Source organism: Mastigoproctus giganteus, chromosome 8, assembly GCF_048544385.1.
Source record: "Mastigoproctus giganteus isolate SK-2022 chromosome 8, ASM4854438v1, whole genome shotgun sequence".
Taxonomy (NCBI): Eukaryota; Metazoa; Arthropoda; class Arachnida; order Uropygi; family Thelyphonidae; genus Mastigoproctus; species Mastigoproctus giganteus.
This window is the reverse complement of record NC_143582.1, coordinates 228,164,678-228,189,224: the sequence shown is the minus strand read 5'-3', so window position 1 is coordinate 228,189,224 and position 24,547 is coordinate 228,164,678. Positions and strand designations below refer to the sequence as shown.

The 24,547-nt window shown below is 40.4% G+C and overlaps 1 protein-coding gene across 1 annotated transcript in view; it reads left to right on the top strand.

The window, feature by feature from the left end:
• LOC150082394 (protein kinase 4-like) overlaps window positions 1–20,791 on the top strand; it is a 42,202-nt gene extending 21,411 nt beyond the window's left edge. The window contains exons 5-6 of the mRNA XM_090380509.1: window positions 2,956–3,035; window positions 20,714–20,791. Coding sequence (XP_090236635.1) covers window positions 2,956–3,035; window positions 20,714–20,791 — 158 coding nt within the window. The remainder of the gene's footprint in view (window positions 1–2,955; window positions 3,036–20,713) is intronic.
• Window positions 20,792–24,547: the final 3,756 nt, after the last annotated feature.

The window sequence follows — 24,547 nt, the reverse complement described above, 5'->3', positions numbered from 1 at the left end:
TTGAATTTATGCCCCCTCAGGTTTGTAATCTGAGCAAGCGGAAGAATCTCATCAGAACTCGGTGTGCTCAACCAATTCAAAGCCTTATACACCTCAATCAAATCACCTTGCAGGTGCCTAGTCTCCAGCCACTGCAATTTGCAGAACTTAAGCCTTTCTTGGTAAGTGCACCCCTTCGTACCTCACACCAATCTTGTTGCCCTTCTCTGTACACGCTCAAGTAAATCTACATCCTTCCTAAAATGAGGCCTCCAGACCTGTACGCAGTACTCAAGGCGTGGCCTGACCATTGCCTTTAACAAAGGGATAATCACCTCCTTTACCCTCTTGGCAAAATTCCTGTATATCATTGAAAAGACCCCATGACCTGCTCTGTCAGCCTGTCTGCATTGCTCAGAAAACTTCATATCTGACTGCACAATCACTCCCAGGTCTTGTTCATTTTCTACCACCCTAAGAGTAGCACCACACAGTTGGTACATTTGTCTTGGGTTACGTCTACCCATGTGCAGTACTATATGTAGTAAATTACAGTGCGAATTATAAAAATAACTATTTTATCACGAAATTAAAAAGTTTAAAATAAAGTGAAACCTTGTTACAGACAATTCTAAATATACAGTAGAATGTTTTCGTGAGATTATTTTAAAAAGGAAATACAAATAACAATGAATACGAATGAAATACTGAATTCAAAAACAAATGCAAAATTGCAAGATATTAAGATTTCATATAAGGCTCTATAAAAAATAGCATCTACAGACTAATCCAGATTTAAAAGATTTATAAAAGTTATCAGTTATAAAAACAGTAAAAACATTTATTAAAGTTAGCACAAGGGGGAGCTTACCACAATATAAGGGCTTTGTTAAAAATCAAGTACTTATATCTTTTAAAACGACTTAGAATACGAATCTTAAAAGGGATAAAATATCTGACCTGGTTGAAGTTTGTGGTTATTTATGAATAAAGGGAAATTCTAAAATTACTCTTCTTTCGCATAAGAATTTCAAATACAACCAGATCATTTTCTTGAATTTGCAGTTGATATTTCAATCAATCTGGTTCGCACTGTGTGATCGTTCTTTCTTCTTTTCATTTTTAATTTTATCATCCAGAATAACTCCGATTGCATTCGTCTTTCAGTCCATCCCTGTGAAAAACATTTTACAACCTTCCTGATTCTTTCTTTCTTTCCTTCACTCCATTTTTATTTCTTCGTTGCTAATTGAAAATAGCCACCTCGACAGATGGCAAAGCACTTAGTTCACACGTCATGATTGGAATATTTCTACCATTTACGTTGGCATTGATCCAATCGGCTCATCTTCATTACTTCTCCTTAGATTATATGAAATTCAAATCACCACACTATTTCTCGATATCCACCCTCCCCATACACCACCCTTAAGTCAAGCAGAAATAAAATAATGGAAATAATTTCTAAGGCTATTTGACGGTGATTTTTGCATTTCATTTTCATGATTAGTCGAGGACTAAATCAAACTCTGACGTTAAGGTCTCTGGATCTTTTTATAGGAACTGTATTAATAGCAGAGATCGAAGTATAAATAACCTTGTCTACTAGACAGTTAGCATTACTACGGCAATTGAAAATGGGCCATCTAATAACCACTAACGAGAAGGCCTGCCAAATGTCTGCTAAAATCTATAAAAAGAAGCATTTGTTTTGATCAGCAGTTTGTCTTCAGTTACTAAAGTAACCGGCAGATGGACGAGTGACAGAAATCAAAAACATAGGAAAATAAGGGAACAACGAGGTTCTTAATATATTGTATTAGATTTTTTATGAAAAGTCCAAACACGAAAGCTATTAGAACCTATTAGTACTTAGTATACCGTGCGTGGTTTAAAAGTTGAAAAGACAGAAGATACCTGTTGACATTAAACTTGAAAATACGTCTGAAAGGAGGTTGTTCCAGAAAACGGAAATTGATGGGATAAATGAAGAAGAACATTTGGTTCTGTGAGTTTGACGTTGGACAGTGAATGGGTGCCGACTGGTTTAAGCACATGTTCGGACTGGTTTGGAAGAGAGTGGGGAAATTTCAAATGACTATTCAGAAGAACGGTGCCCATGAAATTACCTATAGAAAAGGCACGCAGCAGAAACAGAACGTCTATGAAAAAGAGAGTGGAGAGACTTTGTAAAAGATGCGTCATTAATTAACCTAACTGGCCTCTTTTGAATGGAGTCTAGAAGCCTGAGAGAGAGGTTATGGGTACACCGCCATAGATGTGAAAACAATATTTTAATGTGGAGCGCGTTTGAGATTTGTACAAAGTGAACAGCTGTTTGGAAGAAAAGTAACGCCGAGATCGAAAGAGAAAACCCAGTTTATTAAACGCAGAGGAAGCAATATTTGCAATATGTTTATGCCAAGAGATATTCGAAATCAGGTTAATTTCTACTAATAGAGATATCTGATCTTGTCCAGAAACCTGAGTGTCAAAGAAGATAAACATAGGAACAGAAGAATCCTTTTTGCGAGATATAAGACAGAACTGAGTTTCAGACAGATGGATTCTACTGTAGAATCTGTATTCTGGTCCTCCAGTAGAGCTTCAGAATAATACCAAGTCAAGCCGAATTTAAATCTTCTAAGCCAAGATTTTAATTAAATCCGTGTTTAGCTGTACCAATGTTGATCAATTCTGCAATTACAGTATTGATTCCCAGTAGATGAAAGACGGCCCTGCACTCGTCACAGCACAAGAAAGTATTAGCTTTTCGAGAAGGCGCTTTTAGTAAACTCAATACCCGAGCTACCTACACATGAGAAATTTCTAAGGTCCACAAACTTCTTCTTTAACATAAAAAACAGCAATAAAAAACACTGGAAAAGTGATATTTTAGTTATGTAACATCAACTAATAAATACAGTAAGTAGTTGGAACTTTGTTAGAGTAAAAAATTTCCGTTTTCATTTATAGTTGCCAAAAATGTTTCCATCTTCTATCCATCCCATTTATCAGAAGTATCGAGGGACGTTATTGCAGCAATTCTCCACACGGTAAGTAACCGAATAAGTTAAGACCTATTGTGTTATTAAACAACTGAAAAATATTTTCAAATTACATGAATAGAAAATATGTTTCGCCTATTCGGAAAAATGACAAGTCCAAAATGTTCGATTACAAATCTCAAGGAATGAATTCATATTTGATTTTCTTAACCCCTCTTTTACACATAGGGGAAGGCGGATTAGAATGAGACAGGATACAAGATGAGATAACGCGTAATTGTTTTCATTTCTGAAACATAAACTACCACTTTTATCGGTAGTTTAAACAACCGGTAACATTTGTTTGATTAAAGGTAAAACCCAGGTGAAGAAAAAAGCGTGGTAAACGAAAACTGCAGTCCTCCAACATCGAAGGATTACTTAGATAAGGTGGTTTGGTTTTATGATATAATTAATAAATGCATCGAGTTTTTCTATTCAGGCGTGAATTAATTGTCTGAGATAATCGAAGCAGCGCAAGATACATGAAACCGAAATGTTTTGTTAAGCTTATGAAGATCCATATGACTGGATTATGCTCATTATCACTATGCCAAGATGGTGGAAACTGTGCCAACACAAAAATAAGTGTTGATAGTTACGTTTGTGACTTGTTTGCATAAAAATTGGCCACATTTGTTTAAACGAGTTAAATCAATTTTATGGCTTGTTCTTTTAAGTTTTGTTTTACTTTGAAAAAACATACTTACCAACAAAGCTTTTCTTTCTTATGTTTTTAAAATGTGGACTTCGTTATTCATAAAATTATTGTGCTTCAGGAAACACTGGCCGATCATTTCCCATCTTGTCCCTAGTGTAAGGGATTGAACAGCACAAAGCCTAATCGCCAACAGAGAGCATTTGTAAACTTTATCGCACTCACTATTACGAAATAGTCTTCTTAACCTCAAAGGCGACGAAGCAGATCACAGATCTGAGTCAAAGTCCGAAGTAGAAAAGAATTTGATGGCACTTCCAAAAAAAAAAAAAAAAAAAAAAACAATTCGCGCTTTTCTTATTTTTTCCAATCGTTAGACACAACCAGGGATTAGTGCGAACAGATAACGGTGAAATTTTCCAATGGATAAAGTCCCACGAATTCAGGCTGTCTTCAGCACCAGGTAATAAATTGAGGACCACACTAACAGTTTGATATTCCCACAAAGCTCTGAACCCCAAAGCTCAGTTGTGCTGTTTAGAGTTTATGCGAAGGCGAATAAGGCAGTAGACTTCGATTCGTGTTTCAAAGTTGTCTGTGTGTAATGAAAAACCCCCCTATCCTCAAGGAAAACCTTGCAACTCTCCCAAAACCAGTCCCAGAACATCACTGAAACATTTAAGGTTATAAGACGTCTCTCGATTTGCATGTTTGCTGAATGAATGGCGATGGCAAACCAAAATATTTCGGGACCAAGAATCGCTTCTGAAATGGATGAAGATTTTAAACTACGTTTCATGGGTTTGGGTTCCAGAGTGTGGATGTGCTATTCCTAATAATAAACTAGACTCTTTCCTTCAACCGGTTGACACCATAAGATGAGAACAAGTTGCCAGGCAGAAAACATGTCGAGAAGTGGTGTACCCACTCTTTTAAGAAGCCAGGCAGTGATTCGAAAATTTGTAAACCTATTTTGTGTCTATTTTTAATCCCATGGCCTCTAATTTTATCAAATACAAGTGCGTCAACTATTCGCCAGTTATTAAGACTAGAATACTGGATCTTAAAATGGTAGCACTTAAAAGCTTAATTACTCAAAACTAAGTCACAGACACAGTTTAATATTTCAACTCAGATATATTGCTAACAACATTGATGGAAACTTAGTTACATATATCTACGATGGTCAAATTAATATCAGGAAAGGATGATTTCTTAAAGTTTTGTCGACTAATTGAATTCTACATACTTTGTAGAAGACTTCACGAAAAGCCTAAACTCCAATACAAATTCGACATACTCAGGAAATTCAAAGTATTCAAAGTATTTTTGTATACTGCAGCCTCCAGGGTTTCCCCTATTGCTGCAATGGTTCCTGTAAGGTTCTAAGCCGGCGAGTGTGTGTATGGGGAGGTATTGTGTAAGTGTTTGTTTTGTTGAGTGTTGTATGCCGGCACCTGGAGACTTCGCAGCCAGGAGGCAGGAACAGATGTGTCCTGCGTCCTGACTCCCGTCCCTAGCCACGTGGAGGCGCTCCAGGGAGTCTAGCTTTCACTAAAGGAGGTTCTTGAACCTCTTGGAGTGCTAAAAAAAAAAAAAAAAAAAAAAAAAAAAACCTCGATGTGTGCCCCAGGCCCGACCAGGTCGGGTGGGGCGCACATCAATAGTAAGAAAACTTGGGGACTGCGCAGTATATTAAGCCTTTCTGTTATATGGGTGACAGTCAGGTTGTTTTTAGTGTGTATTTACATTATATAGTTCTTATACTTACCTGATCAATGTTGGTGACAAGCTGTATTCTATCTTCAGTCATATGTTGGGTGTACTGCTTTGTCCGGCTTCACCAAGTCTTTGACATTAACAATGTATTGTTAGCATAGGGCTATTAACAATGTTGCTTTTTGATGTCTCACATTGGGTTTACATCATACAGTTGTGTTGCAGTATGTAAACATTGGGTCATCTGTGTGGACAATCACTTAGAGTTTTAAGTTATTGTTTGGTAGTGCGCACTGCGCATGAGTCAGTCATACAGTGGTATTTGCACTTATTAAGCCTCTCTCCCGCAGGGCTTAATCCTGTCCAGGTGAGAGAGGAACAAACTAAGAGTGATTTTGATAATGTGGTTAGTTAGCACACTGTTGGAACCAATGGCTTCAACCCAGTCTTTGAGGGCTATAACCAAGTTTATTTTTGTTCCTTACGGATGTCTCTTCCCAGTTATGCTGTGCTCCTAATGCAGGGCTCAATCCTGTCCTTAGGAGTGAGGAACAGCAGCTGGAAAAAAAAAAAAAAAAAAACAAACAAACACACTTGTGCCAAAGCACTATGGAGCCGTTGGCCTCCACCCAGTCCTTTAGGGCTGTGGCCAGATAAAGGTCGCGATTTCCAGGGTGGCAGTGTCCCTGTTAGGTGGGAGCTGCTATTCTTGGTAGTAAGCTTACCTTTCTTCTCCGCTTTTTCCTGTCTTGCTGCGTCTCGTCTGTTTCTTACTTCCTTTATCTTTCCTTCCTCCTCCCTATACTTCTCTATCCACCCTTGTTTTTCTTCTTCCGTTTTCATCTCCCTGTCATTCTCTTCCATCCCCAGTCTGTTTATTCTCCTTGTTGGAGGGCAGCCCTCCTCTTAAATACTTTCCCTGCAAATGTCGAAAGTAGTTTGAGGGATTCTTCTCTGTCTATTAGTTGTGGAAATTGTTCTTCTGTGGTTACATTTGTTCCCAGTAGCAGAGGGTGTCTCAGGTCCGTGTATAAGTAGCAGTCAAGTATTAGGTGTTTTGCTGTTTCCTCCTCACCACATTGGCAGAGGGGAGTGGGAGCTAGGCCTAGCCTGTACAATCTGGAGTTGAGGCTGCCATGTCCTGTGAGTAGGAATGAGGTGTGCATGCTGAGCGTCCTCCATTTCGTAGATTTGTCACGCAGGTAGACATTAGGTAAGAATGCGTATGTATCTCTTCCGGCAGTGGTCGTTTCCCAGGTGTTCTGCCATTTGGCTATTATTTCCTTATATATCCTAGTTTTCTCTTCCTTAGCACTTTGGCTGATGTTGTTGGCCAGCTCGCCCATGGTTGTCTGTATTCCTATTCTCCTATTGTGGGCTAGGTAATGGTATATCACTTCATAGTATACCGGTGGCCTTCCACACAGGACCTGGAGTGCCTCAGTTGATGTCGTCCTACATGCCCTGTTTGTGGCCAGGAGAAAGATTCTCTGTGATTGTAGTAGGTATTTTTTGTTGGCCGACATTAGCGCTCTGTGTCCCCATGCCCCTGCTCCGTAGCATACAATTGGTATATAGAGGCAGGAGTAGTAGAGGCTGAGAGTGGAGGAGCTTATTCCCCACATAGCTCTAGTGATGTTTATAATCCAGCTTGCCATTGTTCTAATTTTTTGGACTAGGTACTTGGCGTGGGGCAGGAATGAGAGCTTATCATCTATCCATATGCCCAGGTATTTGTGTTGGCGTACTATTGCTATATTTTGGCCTTCCAGTTTGATCAGGAAATATTATTATTTTTCATGCTGGTTTTAAAGTAATTGCGTTATTATGACATTGACAACGACTTGTAGCCCAACGGTGCTCTTTATCTCGCTGTCAAAGCAATTCTCAATGGTTTCAGAGCCAGTTTTGTCCATTGAACAACTATTGTATAACTGTGCAGCGAAATTTTCCAGAGTTTTTTTATTTTTATTTTTATTGTGCTGGCAAAGTGTATGCCATAAATATGTGCAGTGTATTCTTAATTTGTGGAATAAGTAAATTTATATATACTCTACCCTCCAAAAAGTATCCAGACTCCCTGTTTACATAATCCATCGAACCTTCTCAGAAAAACAAGCGAGCCACACAAGTTAGTTGCTCTCCTCATGCCGCGTTATTGTCGGATGTCACATTGCTGGTTTCGATTTGTGCAATTGCTGACAGCCTACACTGTCCAAAATTGACTGTCCGTGATGTTATCATGAAATGGAAGCGTGTCGATACCACCACCACTGTCCAGCAAAGAACAGGAAACCACCACAGAATGTCACTCCACGTGATCAAAGGGCACTTGGAGAATGTAATACGGCAATCTCGTCAGACATCCCTGCAAAACATCAACCAAGAGTTTAAGGCCTCAACAGGTTTAAGACTATTATGTACGAACACACTACGTAAAGAGCTCCACAGTCTCAGTTTTAGCATTAGTAGAGGCATTTGATGCAAGAAAGCAAGCTTATGCAGCATCAGCCAAAAAAATTAATGTAAAATAAAAAATAACCACTTCCACTTCACCCCTCTGTTCGTTCGAAATACCTGTCCAGCTGAGCCTTAAACTTATTTAGGCTGTCAACCTCCACCACAAGCGATGGAAGTCTGTTCCACCAACCAACCACCCACTGGCTAAAGGCAAATTTCCGCACGTCTATCCTACATCTGTCTTTCCTCAATTTGAATTTATGCCCTCTCAGGTGATTATTCTAGATGTTCTGGGGGCAAAGACGTTTCACGTGAGCGGGTAGCTAATATCAGGGAAGAGAGCCTAAAAAACTTCAAGGGTTGTGTTAGGGTTGTTAAATATACAAGAACAGTAAGTCTTAATTGTTTATATAATAATGTTAGAAGTGGCGTCAATAAAATGAGCGAATTCGAACTGCTGGTTAAAACAAGTAACGCGGACATAATAGGGCTTACAGAGACGTGGTGCCACATGGAAATTGGGGATGATGAGTTTCAGTACGGCTTGCATAATGTATTTAGGAAGGATAGGTTAGATAGAAGGGGTGGTGGGGTAATGCTTCTTATCAGAAGCAGCCTGAGTGCGACGATAGCCTTCCAGGATTCAGACATTTCACATGCTAGTGTAGAGTCTGTATGGTGTGAGATAGTTGGAAACAAAGGTATAATGCGAGTAGGAGTAATCTACAGACCAGGTGATTGTGACGATTATGACAAAAGCCTCTACATGCAAATGGAATGGGCAAGTAAGCGTCAATACCTTATTATGGGTGATTTCAATTTGCCTCTAATTGATTGGAGTAAATGGGAAGGAAACTCGACGTCGGGAACAAAATTTTTAAATCAACTCGATGACTGTTATTTGTATCAACATGTCAGGAAAAGTATTAGAGAAAAGAATACCCTAGACCTCATCATCACACATGAATCAGATGACATAACAGGACTGACAGTACAGGAACCAGTAGCAGGAAGTGATCACGGAGTTCTACGGTGGATGATGACGAGAGAGGTAGCAGAAGTAAAAGGCAAAGGAATGGGTTTTAATTTCAGAAAAGGAAATTACGATACCTTAAGGTACTACATGGCCTCTATTAACTGGGTAGATATCGCGCAGAGAATGAATACAATTGAACTGTGGTACGCCTTTAAAACATTAATCACAGATGCCTTGAATGCGTATATACCATTAAAAAAATACTCCACGAGAAGGGTTCCAAGTTGGATGAATAGTGAAGTTGCCGCATTACTTGAGCAGAAAAAGGTGGCATGGAAAGGTTACAGAGCAATAAAAGTACTGAAGCCTATAACAGCTACAATGTGATGTGTAATAGAGCCACAGAAAAGGTTCGACAGGCAAAGGCAGTTTATGAGAAATCTCTAGCAAACAGAGCAAAGAGGGGAGGGGGGGGATAAGGAATTCTTCACATATATAAATGCCAAGAAGAGCACGACAAACCAGATCGGACATTTACGTAAGGGAAAGGGGATAGTAATAAATACACCAACTGCCGTTGCAGATGAACTCAACAGTTATTTTGCATCGATATTTACAAATGAAAAGCCTTTTGTGGCAATGGGAAATTGTGGGAGCGAAGTTAAAAAATATGTAATTAATGATATTGAAATTTCCCAAGATTATTTAATGAAAAAAACTTTCGAGCCTACAGGCCAGTATGGCTCCTGGAGTTGATGGAATATAATACCCTATAATCTTAAGAGAGGCGGCAAGCGAGTGCATTGAACCATTGAGGCTAATTATGCGAGCATCACTAGACTCTGGGGAGACTCTTGGATTGGAAAAGTGCAAATGTATCTCCCATACATAAGGGTGGCTCTAAGAGTGAAGTGGGAAATTATCGAACTGTCAGTCTGACTTCAGTAGTAGGCAAAATCATGGAGGCAATGATCAAGGGTAGAATTCAGGATCATTTGGATCGAACTGAAATTCTCAAGGATACTCAGCATGGTTTTGTAAAGGGAAAATCATGTTTAACAAATCTGGTTCGCTATTTCGAAAGGATCACTCATGAGCTGGATTAAGGGAATAATTAAGGGAATTAAGGGAATAATGGTCCTTGAGGTTGTCACAGACATTCTCTCAGATATGCCAGACAAGCTGTACTTGCTACCTGGGAGTCGTTGTTGTTGTGTTTTTAGGAGCATTAGCAACTAAGGCCATATTGCTCCAGGATATGCGGTGGTCATTCCTTAACCTTTCCGCATCCTCCGTATTTGGTGGTGACGGGCTCGAACCCCGGTCTAATCAAGAAGCGTGTGCTACGCACTGCTGCCCCTTCCCACCTGGCTACGGAGGCGCCTCCTGGGAGTCTAAAACGCTGATGGAACTGATATTCTGGTGACACTCAAGTCAAGTGGACCCAATTTCGGCGACGTCTGGACGGTCTGTGACAGCCAAATCCGCTTGCACCTTCACGATGGTGGGACTGTTAGTAATCCTGGGTATACCCCCATGCACAAGTACATGGTGGGTGACCACCCAGGTGTGAACCAACGTAAGCAGGGGTCGAGGTTTGGCGCCCACACCACATGGAGGAACGCCGCCCCTCTATGTTACCAGGCAGTACTAGGTGGTAGACGACTCTCATCAACCGGTGAAATACCACCACTTTGCTTATTGGAGGCTTGAAGTGGTGGAACCCATGTTTAGTCTCTAAAGCTAAGTTCCGGTCAACCCTTCCCTATCTCTTCCATCATGCAGTATGATTGATGACTTTTGAGGTTATGATGAACGTCGTGGCGAGATCCAATATTCCTTACATTTCGAGGGTACAGCTCTAAAACGGTTTTCGCAGGCCGGCCGCTAGTTAGTACACCGGACCGAACCTATTGGTAACTGTCTAGGAGGCTTCCGGATCAGCTAGTGTATAATTTTGCTACCTCTACTCTGCCAGATAGTGACTGGAGGGAGTCCGAGTAGTGTGTATGCGGGGAGCATTGTCGAGGCCACGTTATGTCAAGGATCTGGGTATATTCTTACCACATGTCCGCCATATCCAAAAATTTCATTACTTCATACAGCATGTCCCACCCACTTTTTCTTACTATTGAATACACCATGAATTGTCAAACTAATAGAGCAAGCTTATCTGCGAAAAGATCTAAACCTCCCAAGAACTTCCTAATTCATTTCACAAATATACGTGGTCTCAATTCTAATCTCAACGATGTCCATTTCCACTTGAAGTCTGCCAAACCTCATGTACTTTTTCTGACAGAATCTCAGTTATAGGTTGATTCAACTACTGCTCATCGCAGATGCCCAAATTATTCGCTGTATGATTCCTTTCGCCTCAAAGGTGGTACTTGTGCACATGTCCGTTCTGATATTCCCTGTCAGAGACTTGGCAATTTGGAATCTCCTCTCTTTGATCTTCTCTGGCTTAAAATCTCTCTACCTCATTGTGTCAAATTCATCTGTTGTCTCTACCGTTCTCCCACCTCGACTAATCACTTGGAGCTCTTTGACTTCCACTCGTTGCAACTTGACTTTCTCCAGTCCAACTCTCCTAACAGTGAGGTAATTTTCCTTGGTGATTTTAATGTTCACAACCCCAGCTGGCTTCCGTTTTCTAGTCACACCGACCCAGCAGGTCGAGATGCTGAGGCTTGTGCAATTACTAATGACCTAGCACAGATTGTTCATTTACCTACAAGAATACCTGACAATCCTAATCATACAGCCAATACGCTTGATCTTTTTCTCACAAACAATCCTTCCAAGTACACGGTCGAAGTGAGAGCTCCTTTAGGCACTTCAGATCACAACTTGGTGATTGTCTCTTCTCCAAAGGAGCCTTTATCTCATGGCTATTCCCAACCTCGTGTTGTTTGGCATTACAAGAATGCAAAATGGGATGACCTGCGAGACTTCTTTTCTTCTTCTTCTTGTCCTTGGTCAGATTACTGTTTCAAAAGTTCTGATGTCAACGTTTGCTCAGATCGTGACAGCGAAATTATTCTTGCAGGAATGGAATCCTTTATCCCACACTCCACTTTAAAATCTCGTCCTTTATCTAAACCTTGGTTTTCCAATAAATGTGCTAAGGCTGTTCAAGAGAAGAACGTTGCATATCGTAATTGGCTTGGCTCTAATTCTTCAGTTTCATTTTCTGCCTACACCAAAGCTCGCAACAATTGTAAAGCAGTTATTAATCAGTCCAAACTAGAGTTTGAACAGGCTAAGAGTAGAAAACTTGCTTCTTGCCCTAATGGTAGCCGAGCATTCTGGTCTCTTTCTAAAGCTATTGGCCGCAACTTTTGCCCATCTCTGCTCCCACCTCTGTCCAAACCAGATGGTTCTGTTGTAACTTCAGCCAAGGATAAAGCTGACCTGCTAGCATCCCATTTTTCTTCCAGCTCATCTATTAATGATCTTGGTAAAACACCTCCCACCATTCCCAACACACTCCATTCAATGCCTCCTGTGGTCTTCCGACAAAAGGATATCAGAAGGATCTTGATGAATCTCGATGCTAAGAAAGCTCCAGGTCCTGGTGGTATTTCTCCACTTGTTCTCAAAACCTGTGCTCCTGAACTTACTCCTATTCTTTGCCGCCTTTTTTCACTTTCTTATTCCAAAGGTGTTTTTCCTTCTGCTTGGAAATTTGCTCATATCCATCCAGTTCCTAAAAAGGGTGACAAATCCCTCCCATCCAATTATCGTCCCATTGCAATTACTTCTACTCTTTCTAAAGTAATGGAGAAATCAATTAACCGCCAACTCTTAAACTACCTAGAAACTTTCCGTCTGATCAACGATCGCCAGTATGGATTCCGTCAGTGTCGATCCACTGGTGATATTCTGGCTTATGTTACCCATTTGTGGACTAATTCAATGGAAAGGTTCGGTGAAACACAAGTAGTTGTTCTTGACATGTCAAAGGCTTTTGATCGTGTTTGGCATAAAGGTCTTATAAAGAAGCTTCCATCTTATGGTTTGCCAACTGTTTTTAGTAATTGGTTATCCAGTTTTCTCTCTGATCGCTCACTGAGGGCGATGGTTGATGGCTCTCTGTCTTCTAACTTCTCCACTAATGCCGGTGTCCCCCAAGGTTCAGTTCTTTCCCCCACTCTTTTCTTCTTGTATATCAATGGCCTTCTTCCATTAACTGGAAATCCTATCCATAGTTTTGCCGATGATAGCTCATTGCATTCAACTTTCCATTTTGAGAAACCTTGTCCTGCTCAATCAGCTTCACCTTCTCGAAAATCTGCTACCAATTCCTTAAATGCCGATCTTCAGGTAATTCTCCAGTGGGGCAAAGACAACTTAGTTGATTTCAACCCTTCTAAAACTCAGTCTTGTCTTATATCTCGCAAAAAGGATTCTGCTGCTCCTATGCTTATCTTTAGTGACACTCCGATTTCTAGGCAAGTTGATATATCTCTTTTGGGGATTGCCCGACTTCTAATCTCTCTTGGCACAAGCACATTACAAATATTGCTTCCTCTGCATCTAAACAACTTGGTTTTCTCTTTCGCTCTCGGCGTTACTTTTCTTCCAAACAGCTGCTCACTCTGTATAAATCGCAAATCCGCCCTGCCATGGAATATTGTTCCCACATCTGGGGTTGTGCCCCCAAAACCTCTCTCAGGCTTCTTGATTCCATTCAGAAGAGGGCAGTTAGGTTAATTAATGATTCATATCTAACAGTCTCTCCACTCGCTTTCTCATAGACGTACTGTTTCTGCTGCATGCCTCTTCTACAGATACTTCCATGGGCACTGTTCTTCTGAATTAACTTCTATAATTCCCGCTCTCTCTTTCAAAACAGTCCGAACACATGCCGCCACCAGCCAACATCCATTTACTGTCCAACTTCAAACCCACAGAACCAACTTTTCATCTTCCTCATTTATTCATTCAACTGCCGTTTTCTGGAACAACCTTCCTTCATACGTATTTCCTGAAAATTAAAATCTACAGAAGTTCAAGTCCAATGTAAACAAATATCTTCTTTCGTCTTCTCAATCTCCAACCCAAGCACGGTACTAAGTACTATAGGTTCTAATACCTCTCGTGTTTGAGGTTCACATAAAAAAAAAAAAAAAAAAAAAATTTCGACATTGTTTATTTAGATTTCAGCAAAGCTTTTGACTCAGTCCCACATGAGCGGTTGCTTCATAAGCTGGAACAGGTTGGAATCACTGGGAAAATCCTTAGATGGATATAAGGATGGCTTCAGGGCAGGAGGCAGAGGGTTGTGATTAATGGCTATTCCTCAGATTGGATTGATGTAAGAAGTGGGGTTCCCCAAGGATCAGTATTAGGACCACTGTTGTTTTTAATTTTCATAAACGACATTGATGAAGGGATAGAGGGCGTGATGTCTAAATTTGCAGATGATGTTAAAATTCGTAGAGTAGTTAATGATCACTGTCAAGCTGAGCTTCTTCAGAGAGACCTAGATAGACTTCAGGAATGGTCAGAAAAATGGCAGCTGTGCTTTAATCCAACAAAGTGTAAGGTATTACACCTGGGAAACAGTAATCCCAAAATAACTTATTCACTTGGTGGAGTTCAACTAAACCCAGTACTGGAGGAAAGGGACTTGGGTGTTACGATACGGTCAGACATGAAATTCTCTGAGCATTGTAAACAGGTTGCAAGGAAGGCCCATGGTGTCCTATCGACGATCTATGGAACTTTTGCAAGTAGAGATATGGACGTGATAGTCCCATTATATAAGGCTTTTGTTAGACCACACTTGGAATACTGTGTTCAAGTATGTAGACCGCACCTAAAGAAAGACATCGAGCTTCTTGAAAGGGTGCAAAGAAGGGTAACTCGCCTGGTGAGATCGGCAAAAGGGCGTCCTTATGAAGAAAGACTTCGAATATGTGGGTTGCAGAGTTTGGAAACTAGACACCTTAGAGGAGATTTGATTGAGGTGTTTAAGGCTCCCATAGGCATCAGTAAAATGAATGAGGACAAAATTTTCAAGATTATAAATGATGCTAGAACTAGGGGACATAAATTCGAGTTACGGGGGAAATGTTTAGATTGGACTGCAGGAAGTTTTTTTTAGCCAGCGAGTTATAAATTACTGGAATAAGTTGCCTTCATGGGTGGTAGAGGCCGACAGTTTGGGGAAATTCAAAGGTCATCTGGACAGTACTTTCGGGTAAGGGAAGCGCATAGGATGATAGGTTTAATTTCCTTTTTTTTTATATTTTATTTTATTTATATATATTTTTTTATTATTTATTAATTATTATTATTTAGTTATTTATTTTATTTATTTTTTTTTTTTTTTGTTTTTATCAATGTTTTGTTCGGATTTCTTTTTTTTTTTTTTTTTTTTTTTTTTTTGGCTGGTGCAGCATAAGCCATAGCCTTTCTTGCACCATACGGCCGTTACTAACACTAATACTAATACTAATATTCTGAGCAAGAGGAAGAATCCCATCAGCATTGAGGTTGCTCAAACCATTCAAGGCTTTATACACCTCTATCAGATCACCTTGCTGGTGCCTAGTCTCCAGACACTGTAATTCGCAAAACTTAAGCCTTTCTTCGTAAGAGCAACCTTTTTTTCCATTCTCTAATCTTGTTGCCCATCTCTGTACTCGTTCCAGCAGCTCTACATCCTTCTTGAAATGAGGCCTCCAGACCTGTATACAGTACTCTAGGTGTGGCCTGACCATTGCCTTATATAAGGGAATAATCACCTCCTTATCCCTGCTAGAAAAATTCCTATATATCATTGACAATTCACCATGAGCTACTCTTGCAGCCCGTCTGCACTACTCAGAGAACTTCATATCTGCCTGCTCAACCACCCCCTGGTCCCTTTCATTCTCTACCACTGTCAATGTAGTAGTCAGAGTTGATACGTTGCTCTGGTGTTGCTGTTTCCCACATGTAGTACTTTACATTTGTCAATGTTAAACTTCATTTGCCACCTCTCAGCCCATCTGCTCAACCTTTCCAGATGCTCTTGCAGCAGCATAGTGTCAGTAGTGTCCTTGACAACCCTGTCAACCTTCGTATCGTCTGCAAACTTGGACATTAAGCTTGATATACCATCATCAATATCATTTATAAATACAGAAAACAATAAAGGACCCAATACTGAACCCTGAGGGATTCCATTAATAACATTAGTCCACGATGAGCAGTGTCCATTGATTACCACTCTCTGTCTTCTCCCCCTCAACCACCCCTTTATCCATAGCAGCAATTTGTGCAGCAGTCTTCCATGTGCAACAGTATCAAAAGCCTTTCTAAGATCCAAGTATATAATATCAAAGTTATTCCCTGCATTGCATCCAGTTCTTTTGTGACTGCATCATAGTATCCAATCAAATTGGTCAGGCAAGACTTCCCCTTAACAAAACCATGCTGTGTCTGAGCTATAACTGAAGTCTTGTGTAGATGATCCTGGAGTGCTTCTTTAACCAGTGTCTCTATTAATTTTCCGGGAACAGAAGTTAAACTCACAGGTCTATAATTACTTGTGTCAGCATTTGATCCTCCTTTGTGAATTGGGGTCACATTTGCACATCTCCAGTCCATGGGTACCTCCCCTGAGTCCAAGGAAGCTCTCATAATTATGGCTAAGGGTTTGCTTACTTCCATTGCTGCCTCCTTTAATATAACTGGATAGATTCCATCCACCCCAGGTGCCTTTCTTATGTTTATCTTCAACAATTTCTCCTCCACTTTACTCTCAGTTATTACAAGATTCTCTAGCTTACTGCTAGAGTTGAATACACCTCTGGCATTCCCCTCGCTGAATAACTCCTCATGTGTGAATGTCGATGCAAAATATTCATTTAGTTTGTTAGCTACCTGAGCAGGGTCATCAACAGTTGACCCATCAATATCAAGTGGACCAATTTGATTCATCCCCTTCCTTCTAGAGTTTACATAAGTAAAGAACTCTTTGCTGTTTTTCTTTGCATCCCTTGCCAAGGATTTCTCGTAATCTGCCTTCGCCTGCCTAACCTCCTTTGTAACTTGGTTGCATATCAACTTGTATCTATCATAGGCTTCTGTGTCATGTGTTAATTTGTAAGTATCCCATGCATTTTTCTTCTCTGCCATATGCCTCATTAGTTCATCTGACATCCATTTAGGCCTAAACCTTGAACAATATTTCTTAGTTGGTATGTAAAGCCTAGTAGCTTCCAAGATAAGTTCTTTGGATGCTTCCCATTTTGAATTTGCTGTTGGTAACATCATCAGTTGATCCCACTGGGATCAACTGATGATGTTCATGGGAGAGAGAGACAGCGATTAGCACCAAACAGCACCATCAGTCTCGTCTGGTGCAAGGAACGTCATGATTGGTCCACGGAGAACTGAAAACCTATTCTACGGAATGATGAATCTCTCTACAACCTATTCCAATCAGGTGAGCTGGTGTGGGTGTGGAGGATGTATGGTATGGATTGTAAACCTTAGGACCGTTAGTGGATGTCCGGGGGAAACGTGATCTCCGACGCTTGCGTTAACATTTTGAGCAATTCTACGCTCCTGAGGATGTCACAGTTTGAAACATTGGTAGGCCAACATTTGTTCCAACAGGATAATTCGCCATGGTGCTGTTAAAAATAATTCCTGGAAAGGAATGCAGAAAAACTGAAACGGCTGGCATAGAGTTCCACTTCGAACCGCATGAAAAAACCTCACGCGATGACTGAAAAGTCAGGTGAGGGCTACACCAACTTGCATAGTTCATTGTTTATTTAGTCGTCTACAGAAAACTCTTACTGGTTTTCTACAGACGACTTCAGCCACGTCACGTACCCTGATGGAAGCTAACGAAGTTCCTTGTGAGCGGAAATTTCTTTCCTCGTTGCAAGCCCTTTGTTTTGTTTGAAAGGGTATTTCATATCCTGCGAGAATGTCGATTTGGTCCAAATCGCATATTGTAAAAAGACCCATAAAAATTCCTTGCGTAATTGATGGGATTCGAAATGAAATCTTTTCCATCCTTTGGAGGAAGGCGATTCTATCAACTGTGCTACCCACGAGGGCATGAAACCCAACACGTCGTGTTCTTTAAGGTAGCCATTTTTTCAAAACATGCACTGAATATTGTTTTTATATATTATACAACATAAATCATCTCCTACATCTCTTTTTTTTTTTTCCAGAATCCTTCACGTCGATTGTCATTTCGCACATTAAAGAAACATCCCTTCCTAATGAACATCAACTGGAGTTATGTAGTAAGTATGGAATTCGTTTATTGGTTTATTTTCCCATCGAATGACACTTAAAATGCCTTGAGATTATGGAATTTTTTCACATTTTTTCAGCGTTGTTTGACCTCAGGAACCTGTCATTTTATATTTTGCTAATATTAAAAGATTTAATTACAGGGTAATCATTTTCGAATTACAGAATAATCACTGTATTATATATATCAACCTAATAGCAAGTAGTTACCGCTTTAGCCCTCAGGACAGCTTGGCTTCGTCTGGACATGGGCTCAAAAGCGAGTCAAAAGCATCTTTTTCTTAATTCCATTAGGATTCTAGTCCATGCTAATTCAATTACTTCTCACAATTCCTGAAATTTGGAGGATCTTTTCTCCTTGTTACACCTCATCCACAAGTGCTCCATTGCATTGAGATCCGATGACTGCGAAGGTCACCGCAGCGCACTGAATTCACTGTTATTTTCCTGAAACAAGTTCTTACACGTTCTGATCTTGTAGCATGTTGGAAGAACCAATGTGCAGACGAATGCACGCGACCATGAAGAGATGCTCCTGGTCGGAAAATAATTTCCAGTTAACCTGTGACATACAAATGTTGCTCCATGCCACTACCAGCCTGCATTGTTACCTAGAAAAATGGGACCATGGACTCATACTATTTGCGCCATATTCTGGTCCTCCCATCAACGTGAACAGAAGGAACCGGGATTCAGGAAACGTAACATTGCACACATTTTTGGCCATTTTAGAGTTTCTGTATCATTACAGTGTACAACTGCGGTACTGAACTAACATTCTAGAGCTCTCCCCCCACCATGTGCAAGGTGTGATCAGAAAGTTCAGTCAAGGACTGGCTTTGCACTGTTGTAGCGAGTTGTGAATTGCTCTGCAATGTGTTCAGTAATTTATCTGGACATAGCAATGCATGAATCGCCTACTAATCTGCAATCAGTCTGAATAATGTGCATTGAATAGAAAGTGTTTTGTATTTCACATTGCATTTTAAAATGAGTGATTTTACTGAACAGTGAATGGCATCAAATTTTATTTCAAATTATGGAAAAGTGCAATGGAAACTCATGAAATATTAAAAATATATTTTGGAAAAGAATCAATGTTGTTAAAAACTTTTCAGTGGTTTGCAGAGTTTCAAGAGAACCACTTCTCTCAAAGATGATCCTCCCTCTGGCCAATCTTCAACTTTAAAAACCAATGATTGAATCATTCATATTCATGATCTGATCAGGAGTGATTGATGTTTAGTGGTCCATGAAGGTGATAGTAAAACTGATATTTCTTAAGGGACATGTTAATCAATTTTAACACAAGACAGAAATATGATGTGTTTCAGCGAAGGTTGTACTTTGGATCCTCACTGACAATCACGGAGAGTGGTGAGTTCTCATATGTGAGGATATTCATCAATATCCTCACATCAATAACATCAATATCCTACTGCTGACCCACACTTTGTTTCTTCCAGCCTTATTGCTGATGAATTGTGGGTGTATTGCCATGACCAAAAACAATGGCTGAGTCCTCTCGGTGGACGTTTTTCTCTTTTTTTTTGGACTTATCCAAGGTCCAAAAAGAAAACAATCTCAATCAAATGAAAAGTTCATGCTTATTGTATTTTTGATCCATAGTGAACTAGGAATACTACAAAACATTTGTACGTTGATTACATAATGCTGTTCGAGAAAACAGCTGGAAAAGTGGGCCTCAGGATGCTTGCATGGCAATGCCTCACCCCACTCAGTGTTTTTTATTCAAAAATTTCTTGTAAGCACCCCATCACTGTGGTCCCCCATCCACTGTACTCACTGGATTTAGCACCCTATGACTTTTTGTTGTTGTTTTTTTGTTTCCAAGCTTAAAAAAGGTCACCAGAACATGTTCACCAGCTGAAGATGGCGCTGACTGAGGAATGGACGATGTTACCGCAAGAACTTATCAACAGCATTGTTCTAAGTATGAACAGGCAGTGCATCGACATTAGGGGTGGCCATATCTCCTACGGAGGACCACCTCTTCCCTTTGTTCAATCTTTGGCAGTGATGCATCTGTATCATGGCAGCCAGTGCTATGTTGCCATTTTTGAATAGTCCCTCTGTACCGTTTTGTTTCCGTTGTTGTGTCGGTGTTGTTTCCATCATCATTTCTGTACCTCACGAGGTTCCTTTGGTATGCTTTTCCCATATCCAGACCACTCCTATGAGAAGCTACAGGTGAAAACATGACTGATCCTTAAATTTTGCACACCAATGTATATATATAAGCCCTTGCCACTGAAATCTTAGGAAATTAGGTAGTAGGGGTAAAGTGTGGGCAACGGGGGATCCCACTAGGGGTCCAACGGTTAAAAGGCCAGAGGAACAACACAACATAAACATATACCCTACACTTTTCAAATTCTCTGGCCTTCAGTGTTCTGTGTTTCACAGAGTACACAACGCGGAGATGGGGAAAACTGGGACCGTTAGACAATGAACACTTTACACGTTACACCTCGTATGTGGAGTAGTACTGATGAAATCAATTATTACGCATCTCACACTATCATGATCATTTTCTGAATTGAGTAATTAAATAATTTTTCCCAATTTTTCTGACAGGAAACAGGTAAATTATTTGCACCTTTGGACCACTCTGAGATCACACTAAGTCAGTGTTTACCATCGGATCCAAATTGATTTCCAGTTCAGCTCGGGCATCTATTTGCCATCTATAAAACAGCAAATGTAACACCGAACCTAAAAGTTCCAATTCTACGAATGGGGATAAAAGAGAATTCGAGGTGCGAAGTTTCTGATAATTCTGTCTTTTCAACTTCCTCTGGGATTCTGAACAAAACTTGTAATCCAGAAATAATTCCCTACCAGGTTCTGAAAATGTGGAGCGGTTTCCACTTTTCCTTCATCACCATTTTACCTTCCGTTGAAGAACTACAACCAGTCTTTTGGGCAAAATAAAGAAAAACGACACGTTGAATTGATTTTTGTGTTTTTTTCTCTTTGATTAACATTCAAGCATTTCATACAAAGAATGATGATAAAGTTTCAGAATTAAATGAATATATGAAATGTTTTTTAAATTAATTATCAATTGTTTTTTTGTGATGTGATTGTCTTCAAAATAACTCTCAGAACTGTTATAGAACATGATCGATGAACACAACGATGCTCACCCACCCACACACACACACACACACACACACACACACACACACACACACACACACACACACACACACACACACACACGCAATGCTAAAATACCGTATAGAGGTCCAATAGCGAAACTTGTACTAGTTTTGTACCAAAACCTGCTCCAGAAAATTTATGGTCAGACTTCATACAAATGTATAAATAAGTTCAAATAAGTTTAGGACCGTGAAAGTTTGGGTTATATGCAACAATCTAAACAAATTTGGGCAATTCTAAGAAGTCACATGGCATGTGGTGTGCAGAGCCGGACCAAGGTATTTCCAGGTCCCGGGCAGAAAGATTTTTCGGCTTCCTTTACTTATTTATTATTATTATTTTTTTTGCTTCATTGTTCTCTGTTTTTGGCGCCCCCACACCGGGTGGAAAAGCCCGAATCCCTCGACAACGCGAGGAATTTTAATGGGCTCTTTTCATTCCGTGGCTGAGTTAGTTGGTCTCAGGCGTAGATGGCAAGGTTTTTTTCTCCCAGAATCTAGGGTTTTTTCGTCCAGAAAAACAGGCAAATCAACCAGAGAACACACGCAATTTACAGACACAAGTACGGGTTTATGTAATCAATTACGGGTGACCCTAATATAATAATACTACGTTATTTTTAGCCAACACGCTCCATTCAATGCCTCCTGTGGTCTTCCGTCAAAAGGATGTCAGAAGGATTTTGACGAATCTTGATGCTAAGAAAGCTCCAGGTCCCGATGGTATTTCTCCACTTGTTCTCAAAACCTGTTGCCGCCTTTTTTCACTTTCTTAATCCAAACGTGTTTTTCCTTCTGCTTGGAAATTTGCTCATATCCAGCCAGTTCCTAAAAAGGGTGACAAATCCCTCCCATCCAATTATCGTCCCATTGCAATTACTTCTACTCTTTCTAAAGTAATGGAGAAATCAATTAACCGCCAACTCTTAAACTACCTAGAAACCTTCCATCCGATCAACGATCCCCAGTATGGATTCCGTCAATGTCGATCCACTGTTGATATTCTGGCTTATGTTACCCATTTATGGACTAATTCAATGGAAAGGTTCGGTGAAACACAGGTAGTTGCTCTTGACATCTCAAAGGCTTTCGATCGTGTTTGGCATAAAGGTCTTCTAAACAAACTTCCATCTTATGGTTTACCAACGGTGTTTTGTAATTGGTTATCCAGTTTTCTCTCTGATCGCTCACTGAGAGTGATGGTAGATGTCTCTGTCTTCTAACTTCTCCACTAATGCCGGCGTTCCCCATGGTTCAGTTCTTTCCCCCACTCTTTTCCTCTTGTATATCAATGACCTTCTTCCATTGACCGGAAATCCTATCCATAATTTTTCCTATGATAGCACATTGCATTCCACTTTCTATTTTGAGAAACTTTGCCCTGATCAATCAGCTTCAACTTCTCGAAAATCTGCTACCAATTCCTTAAATGCCGATCTTCAGGTAATTCTCCAGTGGGGCAAAGACAACTTAATTGATTTCAACCCTTCTAAAACTCAGTCTTGTCTTATATCTCGCAAAAAAGGATTCTTCTGTTCCTATGCTTATCTTCAGTGTCACTCCGATTTCTAGACAAAATGTTATATCTCTTTTGTGGATTACCCTGACTTCTAATCTCTCTTGGCACAAGCACATTACAAATATTGCTTCCTCTGCATCTGAAAAACTTGGTTTTCTCCTTTTCTCTCGGCGTTACTTTTCTTCCAAACAGCTGTTCACGCTGTATAAATCGCAAATCCGCCCTGCCATGGAATATTGTTCCCACATCTGGGGTGGTGCTCCCAAAACCTCTCTCAGGCTTCTTGATTCCATTCAGAAGAGGGCAGTTAGGTTAATTAATGATTCATCTATAACAGAGTCTCTGCACTCGTTGTCTCATAGACGTACTATTTCTGCTGCATGCCTCTTCTACAGATATTTCATGGACACTGTTCTTCTGAATTGGCTTCTATAATTCCCGCTCTCTTTTTCAAAACAGTCCGAACACGTGCTGCCACCAGCCAGCAGCCATTTACTGTCCAAATTCAAACTCACAGAACCAACTTTTCATCTTCCTCATTTATTCATTCAACTGCCGTTTTCTGGAACAACCTTCCTTCATATGTCTTTCCTGAAAATTACAATCTACAGAAGTTCAAGTCCAATGTCAACAAATATCTTCTTTCGTCTTCTCAACCTCCAACCCAAGCACTGTACTAAGTATTTTAGGTTCTAATACCTCTCGTGTTTGGGGTTTACATAAAAAAAAAAAAAAAAAAACTGCATTTTTGTGCCTGTGATTTTATTTCATGTTAAAAGTGCAGTTTGTTACCAAATGGATAATTACAGCTTGAGGATCCGTTGGTAAAAGCATAGTTTTCTGTTCTAGCGAGTATCTTACTATTTTCTTCCCATCCCTATTGTCTATGGTCACTCTACAATAAGCGCCATAGACGTAGTTTTAGGGAGGTGGCCATTCCCTTTGTCCAGGAACAGTTCTATCCTCGCTAATTTGAGTGGGACTATTTTCCACTTTCCGTGACTTTGAACGGGAATCGCGTCTGAGCTATCAGTTTCGCCATATTGTGCCTTGTTCGGGTGTTTACTTCCCCCCTACACTTACCGATTAACATCAGTGCTTGTTTGCATAGCGTGCACGCTTCGCAAGTTTTCACCAATTCGCGTAAAGATCTTCTGTACGCCCATTTTTGCCAAGATCAGCTACCAGGCTGCCAGGTCTCATAGCTGATTATTTTTAGATTCGATCTTGGAGAAATCATGAATAAAACAAACAATCCTGTCATCACTGCAAAGCGTGGTGAAATAATCAACGTATGGAGCAAACTCGAATACCTTTTAATGAATCTCCACATTGAAAACCAATGTGGAGATTCAGATTAAATGGAAGGAGACACTCCATGTTCAGCTGTCCTGGTCAGAAACCCGGCCATTTCTGTAACTAAGATTCAGTCCTTTGTGCCCCTGGGCTGTGTGCATCCAAATCACCGAGTCCATTGGTTCTCTACACATCACTTGATGTACCGACGGCCTGAGGAAGACATTTCCCCGGCAATCAGACATCTAGAGGCCATTTTGGTCCTCCTTTCCCATGGAACACTTCTCTCCTCTCCTATTCTCCGCACAGACATAAACTGCAGGTCCCCTACATGGCGCCCTATGGGTAGGAGGTGGGAAGAATGACTGTTCTCCCCACACCGGGTGGAAAAGACCTGAGTTCGAGTTCCGTCGATGATGTGAGGAATTTTTA